The sequence below is a fragment of the Vulpes lagopus genome, unplaced genomic scaffold (genome assembly GCF_018345385.1).
Source record: "Vulpes lagopus strain Blue_001 unplaced genomic scaffold, ASM1834538v1 ctg138, whole genome shotgun sequence".
Classification (NCBI taxonomy): domain Eukaryota; kingdom Metazoa; phylum Chordata; class Mammalia; order Carnivora; family Canidae; genus Vulpes; species Vulpes lagopus.
This window is the reverse complement of record NW_024570577.1, coordinates 155,236-181,191: the sequence shown is the minus strand read 5'-3', so window position 1 is coordinate 181,191 and position 25,956 is coordinate 155,236. Positions and strand designations below refer to the sequence as shown.

At 47.4% G+C, this 25,956-nt stretch overlaps 2 protein-coding genes across 2 annotated transcripts; one reads left to right on the top strand and one right to left on the bottom strand.

Moving 5' to 3' along the window:
- Positions 1 to 22,648: 22,648 nt before the first annotated feature.
- On the bottom strand, positions 22,649 to 23,763 carry LOC121483806 (cytochrome c oxidase subunit 7A-related protein, mitochondrial). Its single transcript, XM_041742344.1, has one exon. The coding sequence runs from the start codon at positions 23,724 to 23,726 to the stop codon at positions 23,382 to 23,384; it is 345 nt and encodes a 114-aa protein (XP_041598278.1). The 5' UTR covers positions 23,727 to 23,763; the 3' UTR covers positions 22,649 to 23,381.
- Positions 23,764 to 24,668: 905 nt separating this feature from the next.
- Positions 24,669 to 25,585, top strand: LOC121483808 (splicing factor U2AF 35 kDa subunit-like protein). Its single transcript, XM_041742345.1, has one exon. It carries the CDS (start codon positions 24,740 to 24,742, stop codon positions 25,457 to 25,459), a length of 720 nt encoding a protein of 239 aa, XP_041598279.1. The 5' UTR covers positions 24,669 to 24,739; the 3' UTR covers positions 25,460 to 25,585.
- Positions 25,586 to 25,956: the final 371 nt, after the last annotated feature.

The window sequence follows — 25,956 nt, the reverse complement described above, 5'->3', positions numbered from 1 at the left end:
TAACACGTACCTAAACTGAACCCTAACCCTAACACTAACCCGTACCCTAACACTAACTCTACCCTAACCTGTACCCTCACCCTAACCCTAACCCTTAGCCTAACTCATACCCTAACCCTAACCCTAACGCGTACCCTAAACCTAACCCTAACCCTAACCAGTACACTAACAATAACCCTAAACCATACCTAACCCTAACCCTAACCCGTACCCTAACACCAACCCATACCCTAAGCCGTAAACTAACTCTAAAGCTTAGCCGTACCCTAACACATACAATAACAGAACCCTAACCCTAACACTAAACCTAACCCTAACTGCAACCTAAACCTAACCCTAACTCTAACCCTAACCAGTAAGCTCACCCTAACCCTAACCCTAATCCTAACCCTAATACGTACCCTAACCCTAAACCTAACCCTAAGCAGTACCCTAAACCTAACCCTATCCCGTACCATAACCAGTACCCTTAACCTAACCCTAACCCGTAACCGAACCCTAACCCTAACCTTAACCAGTACCGTAACCCGTACCCTAACAATAACCCTAACACGTAACCTAACCCTAACCCTAACCCGTACCCTAACCCTAAACCTAACCTTAACCCTCACCCGTACCCTAAGCCGAAATCTAACCCTAACCAGTTCCCTAGCCCTAACCCTAACCCGTACCCGTACCCTAACCCGTACTCAAAACCTAACCCAAAACAGTACCCTTACCCTAACCCTGACTCTAAACCTAACCCGTACCCTACCCCTTACCCTAAGTCGTACCCTAACCCTCACCCGTACCCTAACCCTAACCCTTCACTAACCCTAACCCGTAACCGTACCCTTACCCTAACCAGTGCCCTAACCATAAACCTAACCCTATCACGTACCCTATCCCTAACCCTAACCCTGACACTAACCCTAACCCTAACGCTAACCCGTAACCTTACCATACCCGTACCCTAACCCGTACCCTAATCCTAACCCGTACCCTAACCCGTGCACAGCCCTAACCCTAACCCGTAACCTAACCCTAACCCTAACACTTCTGCTAACCCGTACACTCACCCTTACCCTAACCCGAACCCTAACCCTAACCCGTACCCTAACCCTAACCCTTACTCTAACCCTAACCCATACCCTAACGTTAACCCTAAACAGTACCATAACCCTAACCCAAACCTTAACTCTAACCCGTGCCCTAACCCTAACCCTCAAACTAACCCTAACCCGTACCCTAACCCGTACCCTAACCGTAACCTTTACCCGTACCCTAAGGCTAACCCTAACCCCAACCCTAACCTTAACCCTAACCCGAACCCTAACCATAACCATAACGCGTACCGTAAACATAACCCTAACCCTGAACAGTACCCTAACACTAACCCTATCACTAACCCTAAGCCGTACACTATCCCTAACCCTAAACCTAAACAGTACTCTAACCCTAACCCTAAACCTAACCCGTACCCTAACCCTAACCCTAATGCGTACCCTTACCCTAAATGTAAACCAAACCAGTACCCTAAACCTAAGCCTCACCCTAAGCCTAAACCGTACCCTCACCCTAAACCGTAACCTAACACTAACCGTTACACGTAACCTAACCCTATCCCTATTCCGTACCCTAACCCTAACCCTAACCCTAACAAGTACCCTAACCGTAACCCGTACCCTAACCCGTACCGTAACCCTAAACCTACCTCTAACCCGTATCCAAACCCTAATCCTAACCCTTAACTGAAACCTAACCTGTACCATAACCCTAACCCTAACCCTAACCTTAACCAGTACCCTAACCGTAACCCTAACCCTAATCCTATCCCGTACCCGGACCCAGCCCTAACCCTTAACCGTAACCTAAGCATAACCCTAACCCTACACCTAACCCGTACACTCACCCTATCCCTAACACGTACCCTAACCCTAACACATACCATAACGCTAACCTTACTCTAACCCTAACCCGTACCCTAAACCTAACCCTAGCCATTACCCTAACCTTAACCCTAACCTTAACCCTAACCCTAACCCTATCCCGTTCCCTTACCCTAACCCTTACCCTAACCCGTAACCTAACTCGAACCCTAACCCATACACTAGACAAACACATACCCTAACCCTATTACTAACCCGTATCCAAACCCTAACCCTAACCCTAAACATAACCCTAACCTGTACCCTTACCCTAACCCTAAACCTTACCCGTATCCTAACCCTAACTCTAACCCTAAACCTAACCCTATTCTGCACCCTAACCCTAAACCTAACCCTAACCAGTACCCTAACCGTAACCCTAATCCTAATGCTAACTGGAACCCTAACACTAACCCTAACCCTATACCGTACCCTATCCCTAAACCTAACCCTGACCAGTAGTCTAACCCTAACCCTAACCCATACCAAAACCCATACCCTAAACCTAACCCTAACCCGTACTGAAACCCGTACCCTAACCCTAACCCTAACCCGTAACCTAACCCTAACCTAACCCTAAACAGTACCGTAACCCATTCCCTAACCCTAACCCTAAACCGTAACCTAAAACAAACACTAATACTAACCCAAACCCTAAACCTAACCCTAACCCTAAACCTAACCCGTACCCTAAACCGTACCCTAACCTAAACCGTACACTTAGCCTAATCCTTACTCTAACCCTAAACCTATCCCTAACCAGTACCCTAACCAGTACCCTAACCACAACCCGTACCCTAACCCTAACCCGTACACTAACCCTAAACCTAATGCGTACCCTTACCCTAACCCTAACCCTAAACCGTACCATAACCCTAACGCTAACCCATACCCTAAGCCCTACACTAACGCTAACCCTAACCTGTACACTAAGCTGTACCCTAAACCTAACCGTAATCCATGCCCTAACCCGTACCCTAACCCTAACCCTAAACCGTACCCTAAACCTAACCCAAACCTAACCCTAAAACTAACCCGTATCCAAACCCTAACCCTAAACTAAACCAGTACCCTAACCCTAACCCTAACCCTAAACCAAACCCTAACCCTAACCCTAAGCCTAACCCTAAACCTAACCCGTAACCTAACGCTAACCCTAACCCTAGCCCGTACCCTAACCCGTACCCTAAACCGTACCCAGCCCTAACCCTAACCCATGACGTAACCTAACCCTAACCTTACTGCTAAACCGTACACTCACCCGAACCCTAACCCGTACCCTAACCCATACCCTAACCCTAATCCTTACCCGTACACTAAACCTAACCCTAACCCTAACCCTATTGCTAACCCATACCTAAACCTAACCCTAACCTTAACCATAGCCCGTACCGTAAACCTAACCCTAACCCTAACACTAACCACTACCCTAACCCTAACTCTAACCCTAACCAGTGCCCTAACCCTAACCCTAACGCGTATCCTTACCCTAACCTTAAACCAAATCAGTACCCTAGACTTAACCCTAACCCTAAACTGTAACCTAACCAAACCAGTACCCTAGACTTAACCATAAGCCTAAACTGTACCCTAACCCTAACCCTAACCAGTACCCTAAACCTAACCCTAACCCGTAACGTAAACTGTACCCTAACCCTAACACTAACCTGTAACCTAACCCTAACCCTAACCCTAACAGTACCATAACCCGTACCCTATACCTAACCCTAAACAGTAACCTAACCCTAACCCTAACCCGTAACCTAACCCTAACCCTAAACCTAACCCTCACCCATACCTTAACCCTAACACTAACCCTAACGAGTACCCTAACCCTAACCCATACCCTAACCCGTACACTAACCCTAACACGTACCCTAACCCTATCCCTAACCCTACGGCTAACCCGTACCCTCACCCTTACCCGAAGCTGTACCCTAACCCTAACCCGTACCCTAACACTAACCCTGACACTAACCCTAACCCGTACCCTAACCCTAACGAGTACCCTAACGCTAACCATAAACTAAAAACTAACCCGTACCCTTACCCTAAGCCTAACCGTAACCCTAACCCTAACCCTAACCATACCCGTACCGTTACCCTAACCCTAACCCGTACCCTAACCCTTATACTTACCCGTACACTAAACCTAACCCTAACCCTAACCCTATTCCTAACCCGTACCCTAACGCTAACCCTAAATCTAACCGTAACCCTAACCCTAACCTTAACCCTAACCCGTACCCTAAACCAAACCCTAACCCTAAACCCTAACCCTGACCCCAACCCCTACCCTAACCCTAAACCTAACCCTAACCAGTCCCCTAACCCTCATCCTAACGCTAACCCATACCCTAACCCTAGCCCTAACACGTACCTTTACCCTAACCCTAAAACAAAACAGTACCCTAAACCGTACCCTAACCCTAAACCTATGCCTAACCCATACCCTAACCCTGACTCTAACACTAACCCTAACCATAACCCGTATCCTAACCTGTATCCTAAACCTAACACTAACCCTAACCCTCACCCTAACCCTAACCTAACCTTAACCCTATCCCGTACCATAAACCTAACCCTAACCCTAACCCTAAACCCTATTCTAACCCTAAACCTAACCATAGCCAGTACCCTAACCCGAACCCTACCCCGTACCCTTACACTAACCCTAACCCTTACCCGTTTCCGTACCCTAAGCCTACCCCATACCCTAAGCCGTACACTAACCCAAAACCTAACCCCTACCCTAACCCGTACCCTAAACCTAACCCTAATCCTCACCCTAAACCTAACATGTATCCTAACCCTAACCCTAAACCAAACCAGTACCCTAACCCTAACTCTAACCCTAACCCTAAACCGTACCCTAACCCTAACCATGACCCGTATCCTAACCCTAACCCAAACCTAAACCTAACCCTACACTGTACCCTAACCCTAACCCTAACCCTAAACAGTACCCTAAACCTAACCCTAAACCAAACCCTCACCCGTAACATAACACTAACCCTAACCCTAACCCTAAACAGGACCCTAACCCTAACACTAAACCTAAACCTAACCCGTACCCTAACCCTAACCCGTACCCTAACCCTAACCCTACCCCGTACCCTTACACTAACCCTAACCCTTACCCGTTTCCGTACCCTAAGCCTAATCCATACCCTAAGCCGTACACTAACCCAAAACCTAACCCCTACCCTAACCCGTACCCTAAACCTAACCCTAATCCTAACCCTAAACCAAACATGTATCCTAACCCTAACCCTAAACCAAACCAGTACCCTAACCCTAACTCTAACCCTAACCCTAAACCATACCCTAACCCTAAACATGACCGTATCCTAACCCTAACCCTAACCCAAACCTAAACCTAACCCTACACTGTACCCTAACACTAACCCTAACCCTAAACAGTACCCTAACCCTAACCCTAAACCAAACCCTCACCCGTAACATAACACTAACCCTAACCCTAACCAGGACCCTAACCCTAACCCTAAACCTAAACCTAACCCGTACCCTAACACTAACCCTAACCCTAACCCTAATCCGTACCCCATCCCTAACCCTACCCTAACCAATACCCTAACCCTAACCCTAACCCTCACCCTAACCCTATCCTGTACCCTAACCCTAACCCTAACCCATTCCCTAACCCTTACGCTAACCCGAACCCTATCCCGTTCCCCAACACGTACCTTCAACCTAACCCTAACCCATACCCTAAGCCTTTCCCTAACCCTTACCCTAACCATAACCCCTATCCTAACCCTTACCCTAACCCTAAGCCTCACCCTAACCCTAACCCGTACCCACACCCTAACTCTATCCCTAACCTTAACCCTAACCCTAACCCTAACCCTAAACCTTACTGTAATGCTAACCCTAACCCCTTCCAGTACCCTAACCCTAACCCTAACCCTAACCTAACCCGTACTGTATCCCTAAACCGTACCTTACCCCTAACCCTATCCCTAACCCTAAGCCAAACCCTAACCCTAACCCTAACCCTACCCTAACCCTAAAACTACCTTAACCCTAACAATAACCCATACCATAAACCTAACCCTAACACTAAACCTAAACCTAACCCGTACCCTAACCCTAATCCTAAACTGAACCAGTACCCTAACCCTAACTCTAACCCTAACCAGTACCCTAACACTAACCCTAACCCTAAACCGTACCCTACCCTTAACCGTAACCCTAACCTTAACCCTAACCCATACCCGTACCCTAACCCTAAACCTAATCTGTACCCATACCCTAACCCTAAACGTTAACCAAACCCTAACCCAAACCCTAACCCTACGCCTAACCCTGTACCATAACCCGAAACCTAACCCTAACACTAACCCTAACCCAACCCTACCATATACTTAACCGTAAACCTAACCCGTTCACTAAACCTAATCTAACCCTAACCCGTCCCGTTACCCTAACGATAACCCACACCCGTACCATAACCCGTACCCTAAGCCGTACACTAACCCTAACCCTAACCGCTGCCTTAACCCATACCCTAAACCTAACCCTAACCCTAACCCTAACCCTAACCCTAACCTGTACCGACACCCTAACTGTATTCCTAACCCTAACCCTAACTCTAACCCTAACCCTACCTAAACCTAATACTAACCATAAACCCTAACCCATACCCTAACCCTAACCGTGCCTAACCCTAACCAACCCTAACCTTAACCCTAACCCTAACCTAACCCGAACACCTAACCAAACCCTAACCCCCCGAACCCTAACCGTACCAACCCAACCCATAACCTAACCTAACCCTAACCAAACCCTACAACCTCACCTTAACCCAACCTAACCCCCAATAACTACCCAACCGTACCCTAACCCTAACCTAAACCTAACCTAACCCTAACCCTAACCCTAACCTAACCCTACCTAACAAACCCACTAACCCTAACCCTAACCTAAGCTACCCTAACCGCTAACCCTAACCACTTACCCTAACCCTAACCCTAACCCTAACCCTAACCCTTAACCCTAACCATCCTAACCCTAACCCTAACCCTAACCTAACCCTAACCCGTACCCTAACCCTAACACCCTAACCCTAACCCTCACTCCTACCTACCCTAACTACCTAACCATAACCTACCCTAACCCACTAACCCTAACCCTAACTTCCTAACCAACCCTAACCCTAATCCTAACCAAACCGTACCCTAACCACTAACCCTACCCAACCCTACCAAACCCTAAACTAACCACCCTAACACTAACCTACCTAACCACAACCACTAAACCTAACCCTAACCCTAAACCCTAACCCTAACCTAACCCAACCTACCCTAACCTAACCCTATCTAACCCTAACCTACCAACGTAACCTACCCTAACCCTAACCCTAACCCTAACCCGCTAACCTAAACCTAACCTACACTATAACCTAACCCTATACACCTACCCATACCCTAACCCTAACCCTACCCTAACCCTAACCGTACCTAACCTAACCCTAACCTAACCGTAACCCTAACCCTAACCTAACACAACCCTAACCCTAACCCTAACCCTAACCCGTAACCTAACCCTTTAACCTAACTACACCCTAACCTAAACCTAACCTAACCCTAACCGTACCTAACCCTACCTAACCCTAACCTCCACTAACCCTAACCTAACCACCAAACCCTAACCCGTACCCTAACACTAACCCTACCAACCTATACCCTAACCCTACCCTAACCCTAACAACCTACCTAACCCTAACCCTAACCTAACCCTAACCCGTACCCTAACCCTAACCCTAACTAAACCTACACCTAACCTTACTAACCTAACCTAACCCTAAACCCTAACCCTACCCTAACCCTAACCCTAAACCTAACTTAACCCTAACCCTAACCCTAACCCTAACCTACCCTAACCTACCCTAACCGTACCCTAACCCTAACCTAACCTATACCCTTAACCCTAACCCTATACCCTAACCTAACCCTAAACCGTAATCCTAACCCATATCACCTAAAACCTCAACCCTAACCTAAACCCTAACCTAACCCTAACCCTAACCCTAACCATAACCAACCACCTAACCTCCGCTAACCCTAACCCTACTAAACCTAACCCTAACCATACCTCTAACCCTAACCCTAACCTCACCCGTGACCTACCCTAACCCTAACCCTAACTGGTACCCTAAACCTAACCCCAACCCTACCCTTTCCCTAACCCTCACCCTTAACCGAACCCTAACCCTAAACCGTACCCTAACCCTAACTCTAACCCGTACCCTAAAACTAACTGTAACCCTAAACCTATGCCTAACCCGTACCCTTACCCTAACCCTAACCCATAACCTAACCGTAATCAGTACCCTAACCCTAACAAGTATCCTAACCCTAATCCTATCCCTAACCCGTACCCTAACCCGTGCCCTAACACTAACCCTAACTTGTACGCTAACCCTAACCCTAACCCTATACCTAACTCGTACCCTCAGCCTTACCCTAAGCGGTACCCTAACCCTAAACCGTACCCAAACCCTAACCCTATCACTAACTCTAACCCATACCCTAACCCTAAACCTAACCAGTACCCTAACCCTAACACTAAACCGTACCCTAACCCGTACCCGTACCCTAACCCTAACACTAACCCTAACACTATGCCTACCCTGAACACTAACCACATCCCTAACCCTAACCATAACCCTAACCATAAACCTAACCCTAACCAGTACCCTCACCCTATCCTGTACCCTAACGAGTACCTAACCCCATTCCTAACCCGTAACCTTACCCTAAACCTAACCCTAAACCGTACCCTAACCCTAACCCTAACCTGTGCCCTAAGCCGTACCATAACCCTAACCCTAATCCTAACCCTAACCCTCAAGCTAACACTAACCCTAACCCTAACCCTAACCCGTATCCTAAACCTAAGCCTAACCCTACCTGTATCCTAATCCTAACACTAACCCTAACCAGTACCCTAACCCTAACCCTAACTCTAAACCTAAACCGTACCTTAACCCTAACACTAACCGGTACCCTAACCCTAAACATAACCCTAAGCCGTACCCTAACCCTAACCCTAACACATAACCTTACCCTTACCGTAACGCTAACCCTAATCCTTACCCGTACCGTAACCCTGACTCTAACCCTAACCCGTACCCTTATGCTTAATCTAACCCTATCCCGAACACTCACCCTTACCCTAAACCATACCCCATCCCTAAATCGTACCCTAACCCTAACTTAACCCTAAGCCGTACCCTAAACCTAACCCGCGCCCTAACCCGTACCCTAACCCTAACAATTTCCCTAATCCTAACCCTAAACCCTAACCCGTACCCTAACCAGTACCCTAACCCAAACCCTAACCCGTACCATAACCCTATACCTAATCCTAGCAAGTACCCTAATCCGAACCCTAACCCTCGCCCTAAACCTAAACCGTACCCTCACCCTAACCCTAACCTGTATCCTAACCCTAAATTTAATCCTAACCAGTACCCTAACCCTAACTCTAACCCTAGATGTACCCTCACCCTACCCTAACTGGTACCCTAACCTAAACATAAGCCTAACCCGCACACTAACTCTAACCCTAAACCATAACCTAAACCTAACCCTTAGCCTATCCCGTACCCCAACCCTGACCCTAACCCTAACCCTGACACATACCCTAACCCTAATGCTGACCCTAACCAGTAACCTAAACCTAAATCTAACCCTAAACAAAACCCTATCCCTATCCCTAACCCAACCTGTACCATAATCCTAACCTGTACCCTAACCCTAAACCTATCCCTAACACGCACCCTAATCCTAAACCTAACCCTGCCCAGTACCCTAACCCTAATCTAACCCTAACCCTTACGCGTACCCTAATCCTAACCCTAACCGTAACCTGTAACAGTACCCTAAACCTAACATTAAACCTTACACTAACCCTAACACTAACCCGTACCCTAACCCTAACACTAACCCTAACACTACGCCTAACCCGTACCCAAACCCTAACCCTAACCTCAACCCTAAACCTAACACTACGCCTAACCTGTACCCTAGCCCTAACCCTAACCCTAACCCGTACCCTAAACCTAACCCCATCCTAACCCTTTCCCTAAACCTAAACCTTAACCTAACCCTAACCCTAAACCGTACCCTAACCCTAAACCTAATCCGTACCCTAAACCTACAGTAACCCTAAACCTACGCCTAACCCATACCACAACCATAACCCTAACCCTAACTTGTAACCTAAACGTAATCAGTACCCTAAACTAACCCGTACCCTAACCCAAACCCTAAACCTAACCCATTCCCTAACCCTAACCCTAACCCTAAGCCCAACCCTTAACCTAAGCCTAAACCTAAACCGCACCCTAACCCGTACCCTAACCCTAATCTGTAATATAACCCTAACGCTAAACCTAACCTTAATCAGTCCCCTAACCCATACCCTAAACCATAACCTAACCCTAACCCTAACCTGTACCATAAACTAAACCTAACGCTAACCCATACTGTAACCCTAACCCTAACCCCAAGCCTAAACCTAACCCTAACCTGTACCCTAACCCTAACCTAACCCTAACCCTAACCCGTACCCTAACCCTAACACTAAAGCTAACCCTACCCCTAACCCGTACCTTAACCCTAACACTCACCCTAACCAGTACCCTAACCCTAAACCTAACCCGTACCCTAAACCTAACCCGTAAAGTAACCCTAACCCTAACCCATACGGTAACCCTAATCCTAACCCGTAACCTAACCCTAACCCTAACGCTAACCCGTACCATACCCCTAGACATAACCCTCAACCTAACCCGTTACCTAACCCTAAACCTAACCCTAACCAGTACCCTAACCCTAACACTAACCCTAACCCTAACTCGTACTCTAACACTAAACCTAACCCTATTCCTAAACCTAAACCTAACCATAACCCTACCCCTGACCTGCACCCTAACCCTAACCGTAACCCTAACCCTCTCCAGTACCCTCACCCTAACCATAACCCTAACCCCAAACCTAACCAGGACACTAACCGTAACCCTAACGCGTACCCTAAACCTAACCCTAACCCTAATCCGTATCCTAACCACACCCTAACCCTAACCCTAACCCTAACCAGTACTCTAACCCTAACCGGTACCCTAAAACTAACCCTAATCCTATACAGTATCCTAAACCTAACCCTAACCCTAAACCTAACGCTAACCTCTACCCTAACCCTAACCCTAACCCTAAAACACTTACTCTAAACATAAACTGTACCCTAACCCTAACCCTAACCAGTACCCTAAACATAACCCTAACCTTAACCCTAACCTGAAACCGAACCCTAACCCTAACCCTAAACCGTACCCCTACCCTAACCCTAACCCGTACCCTAACCCTAACCCATACCCTAAATTTAACCCTAACCCTAACACTATGCCTAACACGTACCCTAACCCTAACTCTAAACCTAACCCTAACCCTAACCCGTACCCTAACACTAACCCGGACCGTAACCCTAACCCTAAGCCTAACAAGTACCCTAAACCTAATCCGTACCTGTACCCTAACCCAAACCCTCAGCCGTACCTTAACCCTAACACTAACCCTAACCCTAACCCCTACCCTAACCTAACCCTAACCCGTAACCTAACCCTAACCCTAACACTAACCCGTTCCCTAACCCTAAACCTAACCCTAACCAGTAACCTAAACCTAAAACTTACCCGAACCCGTACCCTAACCCTAACCTGTACCCTAACCCTAACCCGTACCCTAACCCTAACCCTAACCCTAACCCGTATTCTAAACCTAACCGTAACCCTAACCCGTACCCTAAACCTAACCCTAACCCTAAACCTATGCAGAACCCGTACACTACACCTAACCCTAACACTAAAGCTAACCTGTTACCTACCCGTAATCGGTACCCTAACCCTAACACGTACCCTACTCTAACCCCAACCCGTACCCTAAACGTAAACCTAACCCTAAACCTTATGCTAACCCATACTCTAACCCTAACCCTAACACTAACCCTAAACAATACCCAAACCCGTATCCTAACTGTAACCCTATCCGTACCCTAACCCTAATCACTACCCTAACCCTACACCTAACTCTAACACGTACCCTAACCGTAACCTGTACCTTAACCCTAACCCTAACCCTAACCCGTACACTAAACCTAACCCTAACTCTAACCCTAATCCCTACCCTAACCCTAACCCTAACCCCTTTACCTAACACTAACCCTAACACTAACCGGTACGCTAACCCTAACCCTAACCCTAAAGCTTACCCTAACCCTAACCCTAACACTCACCAATACCTTAACCCTAAGCGCTAACCCTAACCCTAACCCGTACCCGAACCTAACCCTAACACGTAAACTAAACCTAACCCTAACCCTAACCAGTTCCCTAACCCAAAACCTAACCCTAACCCGTACCCTAACCCTAACCAGTACCCTAACCCTAAACCTAACCCTAACCCGTACCCTAAACCTAACCTGTACCCTAAGCCTTACCCGGACCCTAACCCTAACCCTAACCCGTACCCTAAACCTAACCCTAACCCTAACCCCTACCCTAACCCTAAACCTAACCCGTTACGTAACACTAACCCTAATCCGAACCCGTACCCTAACCCTAACCCGTACCCTAACCCGTCCTCAACCCGTACCCAGCCCCATCCCTGACCCGTAACCGAACCCTAAACCTAACCCTAACCCTAATCCGTACATTCACCCTAACCCTAACCCGTACCCTAACCCTAAACCGTACCCTAACCCTAAAATGTACCCTAACCCTAACCCTAACGAGTACCCAAACCCTAACCCTAACCTTAACCCTAACCCGTACCTAACACTAACCCTAACCCTAACCCGTACCCTTACACTAACCCTAACCCTAACCCTACCTGTACCCTAACCTTAACCGAAACCCGTACCCTAAACCTAACCCTAACCCTAACACTTGCCGAAACCGTACCCTAATCCTAACTCTAAACCTAACCCTAACCCTAACCCGTACCCTAACCCTAAGCCTAACCCTAACCCATAACCTAACACTAACCCTAAACCTAATCAGTACCCTAACCCTAACCCTAACACTAAACCTAACCTGTACCCTAAACCTAAACCGTACCCTAAACCTAACCTTAACGCTAAACCGTATCCTAACCCTAGACGTAAACCTAAACCTAATCCTAACCTGTACCCTAACCCTAACCTAACCCTAACCATAACCAATACCCTAATCCTATCCCGTACCCTACATTCACCCTAACCCTAAACTGTACCCTAAACCTAACCTTAACGCTAAACCGTATCCTAACCCTAGACCTAAACCTAAACCTAATCCTAACCTGTACCCTAACCCTAACCTAACCCTAACCATAACCAATACCCTAATCCTATCCCGTACCCTACATTCACCCTAACCCTAAACCGTACCCTTACCCTAACCTTAACACGTACCCTAACCCTACCCCTAAACCTAACACTTCACCTCATCCGTAACCTAACCCTAACCCTAACCCTAAACCTAATCCTAACCTGAACCCTACCCTAACCCTAATTCATTTCCTAAACCTAACTCTAACCCAAATCCTAATCCTAACTCGTACCCTAACCCTAACCCTAAACCTAACAAGTACCCTAACCCTAATCCGTACCTGTAACCTAACCCGTACCCTAACCTGTACACTAACCCTAACCCTAACCCTAAACCTAACCCTTAACCTCACCCTTACCCGAACCCTAACCCTAACCATAACCCTAACCGTAATCCGTACTCTATCCCTAACCCTAACCCTAACCCGTAACATAACCCTTACCCTAACCCGTACCCTAACCTTAACCCTAACCGTAAACGTAACCATAACCGTAACCCTAACCCTAACACTAACCAGTACCCTATACCTAACCTTAACCCTAATCCTAACACTAATCGGTACCCTAACCCTAACCCTAACCCTAACCAGTACCCTAACCCTAACCCTAAACCGTACTGTACCCTGTACCCTAATCCTAACCTGAACCCGTAACCGAACCCTAACCCTAACCCTAACCCTAACCCGTACAGTCACCCTAACACTAAACTGTACCCTAAACCTCACCCTAACCCGTACCCTTACCCTAAACCTAACCATAACCAGTAGCCTAACCCTAATCCGTACCCTAAACCTAACCCTCACCCTAAACCTATGCCTAACCCGTACCCTAACCCTAACTCTAAACCTAACCCTAACCCTGACCCGTACCCCAACCCTAACCCAAACACTAACCCTAACCCGTACCCTAACCCACACCCTAAACCTAACCAGTACCCTAACACTAATCCTAAACCTAACCCGTACCCTAAACCTAACCCTAACACTAACCCGTATCCTAACTCTAACCCTAACCCTAAAACTAACCCTAACCTGTACCCTAACCCTACCCTAACCCTAACCGAAACCCTAACAAGTACTCTAACCCTAACCCTAATCGTAACCCGGACGCTAACCCTCACCCTATCCCGAACCCGTCCCCTAACCCTAACCCTCACCCTAACCCGTAACCAAACACTAACACTAACCCTACTCAGTACCCTAACCCGAACCCTAACCCGTAATGTAACCCTTACCCCTCCCTAACCGTAACCTATACCCTCTCCCTATCCCTAACCCTAACCTGTACCCTAAACCTAACCCGTAACTTAACACTAAACCTAACCCTAACACGTACCCTAACCCTAACACGTACCTTAACCCTAACCGTAACCCTAACCAGTACCTTAACCCTGACCTAAGCCTAACCCTAACCCATACCCTAAACCTAACCCTAACCCTAATCCTAACCCTAACACGTACCCTAACCCTAACCCTAACCCGAACCATAACCCTAACCCTAACCTTAACCGGTACCCTCACCCTAACCCTAACCCTACCACTACGCCTAACCGGAAACCGAACCCTAAACTTAACCCTAACCCTAACCTGTACCCTACCTGAATCCTAAACCGTAAACTAAAACTAACTCTAACCCGTACCCTAACCCGTACCCTAACCCTGACCCTAACCCTAATATTTTCACTAACCCTAACCCTAAAACCTTACCCATACCCTAACCAGTGCCCTAACCCGTACCCTAACCCGTACCATAACCCTATCACTAATCCTCACCCTTACCCTCATCCTAACCCTAACCCTAACCCGTACCCTACCCAAATCCTAAACTGTAAACTAAAACTAACCTTAACCGTAACCCTAACCCGTACCGTAACCCTGACCCTAACCCTAATATTTTCACTAACCGTAACACTAAACCCTAACCCATACCCTCACCAGTGCCATATCCCGTACCCTAACGCGTACCATAACCGAATCACTAATCCTCACACTTACCCTAATCCTTACCCTAACCCTAACCTGTACCCTAACCCTAACCCTAACCGTAACAGGCACCCAAACCCCTAACCCTTACCTATACCCTAAGCCGTACACTAACCCTAACCCGTACGCTAACCCGTACCCTAAACCTAACCCTGACCCTATACCTACCCTAACCCGTAATCTACCTAACCCTAAACCAAACCCATACCCTCAACATAACCCTAAACCTAACCCTAACCCTAAACAGTACCCTAAACCTAACCGTAACCCTAACCCGTACACTAACCCTAACCCTAACCCGAATCCGTATCCTAACCATAAACCTAAACGTAAACCTAACGTTAACCTGTACAAGAACCCTAACCCTAACATTAACCAGTACCCTAACCATAACCATTATCCTAACCCGTACCCTAACCCTCACCCTAAACCTAAACTGTACCCTAACCCAAACACTAACCCTAACCAGTAACCTAACCCTAACCCTAACCCGTACCGTAACCCGTACACTAAACATCACCCTAACCCATACCCTATCCCTATCGCTAACCCTAACCTGTACCCTAAACCTCACCCGTACACTAACCTTAAACCTAACCCTAACCCTAACCCTAACACGTTCCCTAACCCTAACCCTAACCCTTACCCTAACCAGTACCCTAACCCTAACCTAACCCTAACCCTAAACCGTACCCTAAACCTAAACCTAACCCTAACCCTAAACCATACCAGTACCAAACCCTAAACCTAAACCGTACACTAACCCTAACCCTCACCCATACCCTAACCCTCACACTAACCCTAACACTACGTCTAACCCGTACCCTAACCATAACCATAACACTAACCCTACTCCTAACCCTAACCCGTACCCTAACCCGTACCCTCACCCGTACCCTAACCCGTATCCTTACCCTTAAACTAAACCTAACCTTATCCCGTACCCTACCCTAAACCTAACACGTAAACTAACACTAACCCGAACTCTAACCCAAACCCGTACCCTAACCCTAACCCTGACCCGTAATCTAAGCCTAACCCTAACCCTAACCAGTACCCTAAACCTAACCCTAACCCTACCCCTACCCCTACCCTAACCCTAACCCTAACCCTAACCCTAACCAGTACCCTAACCGTAACCCTAACCCGTACCTTAACCCGTACCCAACCCTAACCCTAACCCGTAACCTTACCCTAATCCTAAGCGTAACCCGTACACTAACACAAACCCTAACAGGTAACCTAAGCCGTACCAACACCCTAACACTAATCGTAACCTGTACCCTAATCGTAACCCTAACCCTCCCCCTAACCGTAACCCTAAGCTGTACCTGAACCCTTAACCTAACCCATACCCTAACCTGTACCCTAACCCTAACCCTATCCCGTACCCTAACCCTAACACGAAACCATACCCTAACCCTAACCCTAACCCTAACCCTAATCCGTAAACTAACACTAACCCTAACCCGTACCCTAACCCGTACCCTAACCCGTACCCTAACCGTAATCCGTACCCTATCGCTAAACTTAACCCTAACCCATAACCTAACCGTAATCCGTACCCTAAACCTAACCCGTGTCCTAACCCTAACCCTAAATGAAACCCTAACCAGTACCCTAACACTAACCCTAACACAAACACTAACCCATACCCTAACCCTAACCCTTACCCAAACCCAACCCGTACCCTAACCCTAAACCGTACGATAACCCGTACCCTACCCTAAACCATAACTTAACCCTAACCCTATCTCTAACCCTAATCCGTACCCTAACCCCTATCCTAACCTGTACCCTAAGCCGAACCCTAACCCGACACTTACCCATGCCCTAACCCGTACCCTTAACCTAACACTAACTCTAAACTTAACCGTAACCTGTACCCTAACCCTGACCCTAATTCATACGCTAACCCAAACCCTAACCCGTTACCCATCCCTAAACCTTACCCTAACCCTAAACCTAACCCTAGCACTAAGCCGTACACTAAGCCTAACCCTAACCCATACCCTGACCTTAACCCTAACCGTAACCCTAACAATAACCCTAACCATTTCCCTAACCCTAACCCTAACCCTAACCCGTACTCTAACCCTAACCCCAACCCTAACCCTTTCCCTAACACAAACCCTAAACCCTAACCTGTACACTAACCAGTACCCTAACCCGTACCCTAACACGTAGCATAAACCTAACCAGATACCTAACCCGTACCCTAATGCTAACTCTTACCCTAACCCTAACCAGTACCCTAACCCTAACCCTAACCCGTACCCTAAACCTAACCCTAACCCTAAACCTATGCCTAACCCGTACACTTACACTAACCCTAACACTAAAGCTAACCGGTAACCTAACCGTAATCAGTACCGTTCCCTAACCCATACCCAGCCCTAACCCTGACCTGTAACCAAACCATAAACCTAACCCTAGCCCGTACAAAAACACTAACCCTAAACCGTACCCTAAACTTAAACCGTACCCTAACCCGAACCCTAACGAGTACCCTAACCCCAACGCTAACCTTAATCCTGACCCGTACCCTACCACTAACCCTAACTCCAACCTGTACCCTTACACTAACCCTAACTCTAACCAGTACCGTAACCTTAACCCTAACCCATACCCTAAACCTAACCCTAATCCTAACCCTATGCCTAACCCGTACCCTAAACCTAACTCTAAACCTAACCCTAACCCTAACCCGTACCCTAACAGTAATGCTAAACCTAATCAGTACCCTAACCCTAAACCTAACCCTAACCCTAATCCTATACCGTATACTAACCCTAACCGTAACCCTAAACTTAATCCTAACCTGTACCCTAACCCTAACCTAACCATAACCATAACCAGTACCTAACCCTAAGCTTAATCCTATCCTGTACCCTATGCTCACCCTAACCCTAAACCCTACCCTTACCCTAAACTTAACCCGTACCCTAAACCTTACCCTAAACCTAACACTACGCCTAACCCAAACCATAACCCTAACCCGTAACCTAAGCCTAATCCTAACCCGAACCCTACCCTAACCCTAATCCATTGCCTAAACCTAACCCTATCCCAAATCCTAACCCTAAGCCTAACCCTAACGCCTAACCCTAAACCTAACCCTAACCCTAACCCAAGCCCTTACCCTAAACCTAACCCTAACCCTAACCCTAACCCTAACCCTAACCCCTACCCTACCCTAAAACTAACCCTAACCAGGACCCTAACCTTACCTTAACCCTAAACCTAACCCGTACCCTAACACTAACCCTCACCCGTAAACTTACCCACACCCTTACCCTAACCCGTACCCTAACCCTAACCTTAACCCGTACCCTAAGCCGTACCATAACCCTACCTTAATCTTAACACGAACCCTAATCCTAAACCTAACCCTACCCTAACCCCAACACGTACCCTAACCCTAACCATAACCCTAACCTGTATCCTAACTGTAACACTAACCCTAACCAGTCCCGAACCCTAACCTTAACTCTAAACCTAACCCGTACACTAACCCTAACTCTAATCGGTACCGTAAACCTAACCCTAACCCTAAGGCATACCCTGACCCTAACCCTAACCCATAAACTAACCCTTACCATAATGCTAACCCTAACCCTTACCCGTACCCTAACCCTAACCCGTACCCGTACCCTAATGCAAACCCTAACCCTAAACGTAAACTTAACCCTAACACTAACCCATATGCTATCCCTTAACCGTACCCTAAACCTAACCTTAAACCATACCCTAAGCCGTACAATAACCCTAACTATAACCGGTACCCTAACCCGTAACCTAAACCTAACCCTAACCCTAACCCTAAACATAACCCTTACCTATCCCTTACCCTAAACCAAACCAGTACCCTAACCCTAACCCTAACCCTAACCCTCAACTGAACCCTTAACCATACACTAACTCTAACACTAACCCTAACCAGTACCGTACCATAACCCTAACCCTAACCCTAACCAGTATCCAAACCCTAACCCTACCCCTAACCCTAACCGGTACCCTAACCCTAACCCTAAACCTAAGCCGTACCCTCACCCTAACCCTAACCCATAACCTAACCCTTCTCGTAACATCGTACCTATACCCTAATCCTAAACCTAACCCTTTCCCTAAAGCTAACCTGTACCCTATCCCTAAACCGTACCCTAAACCTAAACCTAACCCGTACCCTAAGCCTTACAGTAACTCTAACCCTAACCCGTACCCTAAATCTAACCCTAACCCTAACCCTACACCTAAACTGTACCTAACCCTAACCCTAAACCAAACCAGTACCCTAACCCTAACCCTAAACTAACCCTAAACCCTACCCAAACCCTAACCCTAACCCTCACCCTAACCCGTATCCTAATGCTAACCCTAACCCATACCCTAACCCTAACACTAACCCTAACTAGTACCGTAACCCTTACCCTAACCCTAACCCTAAACCGTAACCTAACCCTAACCCTAACCCTAACCCTAACCAGTACCATATCCCGTAACCTAAGCCTAACACTAAACCATAACTGAACCCTAACCCTGACCCTGACCCTAACCATAAACCGTACACTCACCCTAAAACTAACCCATACCCTAACCCTAACCCTAACCCTTACTCTAACCCTAAACAGTACCCTAAACCTAACCCTAACCAGTACCGTAACCCTAACCATAACTTTAACCCTAACCCGTACACTATTCCTAACCCTAAACCGTACCCTTACCCTAACCCTGACCCTAACCCTACCCTAACCCTAAGACTAACCCGTACCCTAACATAACCCTAACCCTAACCCAATCCCTATCCCGTAACCTAACCCTAACACTAAACCTAGCCCTAACCCTAACCCGTACCCTAAACCTAACCCTAACCCTAACCCTATCCCTATCACGTACCCTAACCCTAACACTAAAACTAACCCTAACACTAACCCGTACCATAAGCTGTAACGTAACCCTAACCAGTCCCCAAACCCTACCCCTAAACCTAACCCTAACCCTAACCCTATCCCGTATCCTTACCCTAACCCTAACACTAACCAGTTCCCTAAACCTAACCCTAACCCTAACGAGTACCCTAACCCTAACCCTAATCCTAACCTGCACCTAACCCTCACCCTAAGCCTATCCTGTGCCCTAATCCTAACCCTAACCCTAACCCGTACCCTAACACTAACCCTAACCCAACCCAGTACCCTAACCATAACCCTAACCCGTACCGTAACCCATACCATAACCCTAACCCTAACCAATAACCTATCCCTATCCCTAACCCTAACTAGTACCCTAAACCTTACCCCTACCCTAACCCTAAACCTAAACCTAACCCTAAACCTACACTCTACTCTGTACCCTAACCCTACCTTACCCGTATCCTCACCAAAACCTTAACCCGTATCCTAAACCTAACCCTAACCCTAACACTAAACTGTACCCTAACTCTAACCTTAACCCTAACCCTAACCCTAACCCTAACAAGTACCCTAACCCTAAACCTAACCATACCCTAACCCGTACCCTAACCCTAACCCTAACACTAACCCGTACCCTTACCCGTACCCTAACCCGTAACCTAAACCTATACCTAACCCTAACCTGTACCGTAACCCGTACCCTAACCCTAACGCTAACCCGTAACCTAACCCTAACCCTAACCCTAAACCGAACCCTAAACCTATCCCTAACCCTAACCTGAACCCTAACCCTAAACCTAACCAGTACCCTAACCCTTACACTAAACCTAACCCGTACCGTAATCTGTACCCTAACCCTAACACATACTCTAACCCTAACCCATACTCTAACGCTAACCTGTACCGTACCCCACCCTAACCAGTATTCTAACCCTAACTCTAAACTTAACCCTAACCCGTAACCTCACCTTAACCCTAACCCTAACCCTAAACCGTACCCTAACCTAAACCAAAACCAAACCAGTACCCTAACCCTAACCCTAACCCTAACCATAAACCGAACCCTAACTCTAACCTTAACCCTAACCCTAACCCTAACCCTAACCCTTACCCTAACCATAACCCTAACCCGTACCCTAACCTTAAACCTTACTCTAACAGTACCCTACGCCTAACCCTACTCCTAAACCGTACCCTAACACTAACCCTAAACCTAACCTGTATCCTAACGCTAACCCTAAACCTAACCCTAACCCATACCCTAACCCTAAACCTAACCCTAACCCTAACCCTCACCCGTACACTAATCCTAACCCTAACCCTAAACAGTACCCTAACCCTAACCCTAACACTATCCTGTACCCTAAAACGTACCCTATACCTAACCTAAACCTGTACCCTAACCCTAACGCTAACCCGTCCCGGAGCCCTAACCCTAACCCTAACCCTATTGCTAACTCTTACCCTACCCTAACCCTAACACTAACCCTACCCCGTACCCTAACCCGTACCCTAACTGTAACACTCCCGAATCCTAACCCTAAACCCAAACCTAACCCTAACCCTAAATTTAACCCTAACCTGTACCCTTAGCCTAAACCTAACCCTAACCATAACCCCTACCGTAACCCTAACCCTAACCCGAACCCTAGCCCTATCCCTAACCCTAACCTGTACCATAACCCTAACTCTAACCCGTAACCTAACCCTAACCCTAACCCTAACCCGAACCCTAAACCTATCCCTAACCCTAACCCTAACCCAAACCAGTACCCTAACCCTAACACTAAACCTAACCCGTACCGTAACCCGTACGCTAACCCTAACCCATACCCTAACCCTAACCCTTACTCTAACGCTAACCCGTACCGTACCCTACCCTAACCAGTATTCTAACCCTAACTCTAAACTTAACCCTAACCCGTAACCTCACCTTAACCCTACCCCTAACCCTAAACCGTACCCTAACCTAACCCTAACCCAAACCAGTACCCTAACCCTAACCCTAACCCTAAACCTTACCCTAATTCTAACCTTAAACCTAACCCTAACCCTAACCCTTACCCGTATCCTAACCCTAAGCCTAACACTAACCCGTACCCTTACCCTAACCATAATCCTAACCCGTACCCTAACCCTAAACCTTACTCTAACAGTACCCTAACCCTAACACTACTCCTAAACCGTACCCTAACACAAACCCTAAACCTAACCTGTATCCTAACGCTAACCCTAAACCTAACCCTAACCCGTACCCTAACCCTAAGCCTAACCCTAACCCTAACCCTCACCCGTACACTAATCCTAACCCTAACCCTAAACAGTACCCTAACCCTAACCCTAACACTATCCTGTACCCTAACACGTACCCTATACCTAACCCTAACCTGTACCCTAACCCTAACGCTAACTCGTCCCCGAAGCCTAACCCTAACCCGCGACTTTTTTTTTTTTCTCATTCATGTATTTATTCCACAATCAAAATAAATCATAATTTAAAGCCATAACATTTTGAAAAGGTAAAGGAGACTTTGTGTCACAGTTGCATTAATAAAACACAATGGTCTAAAGTGCAACACTAAACAGGTGTTTTCTGTTCCCAAGGTTGAATAAATATATAACAATTATACATAAAATTTCACTAAAGACCAGAGATGAGGCAAATAACCCTTGGAAAGAAACTCTCCAATGAATAGAGGCAGATTGCACATAATTTTTCTTAACATTTTACCACAAGAAGGAAAAATCCTCTCGGTGTCTACTAGTGCAAACCCCCATTTCATGCTCCTGGTCTTGGCTTCTTTCTTCCTTCCTCAGTAGCATCCAAATCCAGGAAGGCCTCTGCACCCCATGTTCAAAAACACCACTGTGGGTCCCTAAGGACCTCAGCATAGACTGCTGCCAATAAGCCTACGTGCAGTGCAACCTTCCTCTAGAATCTCCAGGGAAGTCAGGAGCCCAAGAAGCAGCAGCACTGCTTTAAACAATAGTTTTAACTGTCCAATGAGCACTGATGGACCATGTGTATTTCATAAACAAACCAAAATATTGCCGTAATATCTTTCTACTTTTCTGGGAAAATGTTAAGTAAACCATTCAAGTAAAAAAGAAAAATGTTTACAGAACAGTGAAAAATGAAAATTCAAAGCGTTTATGCCAAAAAGCAAACCAGTCCTCTGCAGCCTAAGTCATTTGTTTCTGGGCTGCGAAGCCATGTAGAGAGCAATCAGGCAGTAGATGGTCCCCCCCAACGTCAGCGCCATAGTGGTCCGGTAAAGCATTTGGTCAGGTAGGCCTCGTTTCAGGTGGATAGGCACACCATCAGACTTCTGGAAAAACTTCTGCAGCTCTGGAACTTTGTTTTTCCCAGCATAATCATATGCAGTAAAATCAGAACTCAGTTTGGTTGGTGTGGCAAATATGATAGGTGGTGCTTCTGTGGAAACCACAGGCCTTAATCCCTGCGGGCTATAAGCGTCGGCAGCCCATGTTCCAGTCAACTTCTGCGTGAAGCCGCTAAACTTGTAATACATGACGCCCGCTGCCCGGCTTCCCGCAGCCGCTGCCCGCGCGACTTTTTTGGAAAAGAACGTACTAATGGCAGGAATTAATCTTCTTAAATTTTTTTTTTTTTTTTGCAAGGACAGGAAAAGGTTTTATTTATTTACAACAGAAACATGTGTAACATAATTCTCTCTCTAAAACAGAAAACCCTATAAAATAAACAAAGCAATCTCTATTTGTATTTACCCAGGGACATTAACAGCCGGAAAGGGGGCTGGGACTGGGAGAAAAGCCAAGGACTAATTCCATTTAAAAAAAGAAAAAAAAAAAAACTGCCTTAAAAAAAATAGCATTTTTCTACTTGTCAGTAGCTACACTTTCCCCTACTCTGTGTATGAAAACGTGAAACAGAAAACAGCACCTGTGAAAACACATTTCAGCAGCGTCAGTCAGAGATGAGGCAACGGCCCAGGGCTGTGGAATTCCAGCTCCAACTTCCAGGCGTGTCCCCACAACAGCATGCACTAGGGAGTTCTTTCCAAAAAAAGTCCCGCGTGTTTTTTTTTTTTTTTTTTTTTTTTTTTTTTTTTTTTTTTTTTTTTTTTTTTTTTTGCGGGTCCAGGCTTCTAGAAGTCAGGAAACGCAGGGCGGCTTCTACCTTCAGCCTTCTGTTCGCGCTTCAGCCTCCTTCCCGAACCGGGATCAGTGACTGACCCTGTTCTCGGATCCTGAGACCATCTGCTAATGTGCTGGTGGGTAGGGGTAAGTGGGGATACACGTGTGCAAAACCTGGGGCTGCGGGGCCTGCCCCAGGCTCTCCTCGTCTCTGGCCCAGGATGAGGTGAGGATTTGGGAAGAGACCCTGGAGCACACAAGGGAGGATTTGGTGGGGCCACTGGTAGCTCCGAGTGACGACTCACGCGGAGCCAGTTCACGTGTAGGCCGTCGGGGCGGGGCGAGCGTCGTCGCGTCCGGGTGACGTCTCCCGCGGGCGTCGGGCAGGGTCGGCGGCGTCGGCGGCGGTGGCGGCGGCGGGTGGGAAATGGCGGAGTACTTGGCCTCCATTTTTGGCACCGAGAAAGACAAAGTCAACTGTTCATTTTATTTCAAAATTGGAGCATGTCGTCATGGAGACAGATGCTCTCGGTTGCACAATAAACCGACCTTTAGCCAGACCATCTTGATTCAAAACATCTATCGTAATCCCCAAAACAGTGCACAGACGGCTGACGGCTCACACTGTGCCGTGAGTGACGTCGAGATGCAGGAGCACTATGATGAGTTCTTTGAGGAGGTTTTTACAGAAATGGAGAAGTATGGGGAAGTCGAGGAGATGAATGTCTGTGATAACCTCGGAGACCACCTAGTTGGGAATGTGTACGTCAAGTTTCGCCGAGAGGAAGACGCGGAAAAGGCCGTGATTGACTTGAACAACCGCTGGTTTAATGGGCAGCCAATCCACGCTGAGCTCTCCCCGGTGACTGACTTCCGAGAGGCGTGCTGCCGCCAGTACGAGATGGGGGAGTGCACGCGGGGCGGTTTCTGCAACTTCATGCACCTGAAGCCCATTTCCAGGGAGCTGCGGCGGGAGCTGTACGGGCGCCGGCGCAAGAAGCATAGATCGAGGTCCCGGTCTCGGGAGCGTCGCTCTCGGTCTAGAGACCGTGGTCGTGGCGGTGGCGGTGGTGGCGGCGGCGGCGGTGGGGGACGGGAGCGTGACAGGAGGCGGTCGAGAGACCGCGAAAGATCTGGGCGATTCTGAGCCATGCCGTTTTTACCGTATGTCTGCTAGACAGTGTTGTAGTTGATTGACCAAACCAGTTCATAACGGGAATTTTTTTTAAAAAACAACAAAAAAAAACAAAGATGGGTTTCTGAATAAAATTTGTAGTGATACAGTAAAAAAAAAAAAAAAAAAAAAAAAAAAAAAAAAAAAAAAAAAAAAAAAACACGCCTGTGGGCCAACAAGAGCGGGTGCCACGTCCTGGGCCTGACCGTGGACTACGAGGCCCTGTGCCAGCAGATTGGCCGCGGCCAGAAGCTCTTTGCCGAGATGGCCCTTCAGATCCAGGAGGCTCCCCGCGCTGCAAGTCCAGAGCTGGGGACCAAGGGTCCACACTCGGTGCCCCTGCACACATTTGTCACCAGCGTGGGCACAGCCAAGCTGATCCTCGAAGAGGCCGCGAGGTTATTGACGCTTTTCTGGAGGGTCTCGCTCCCCACGAACGGCCAGTGCACGCTTCATTGTGGCCAGACTGG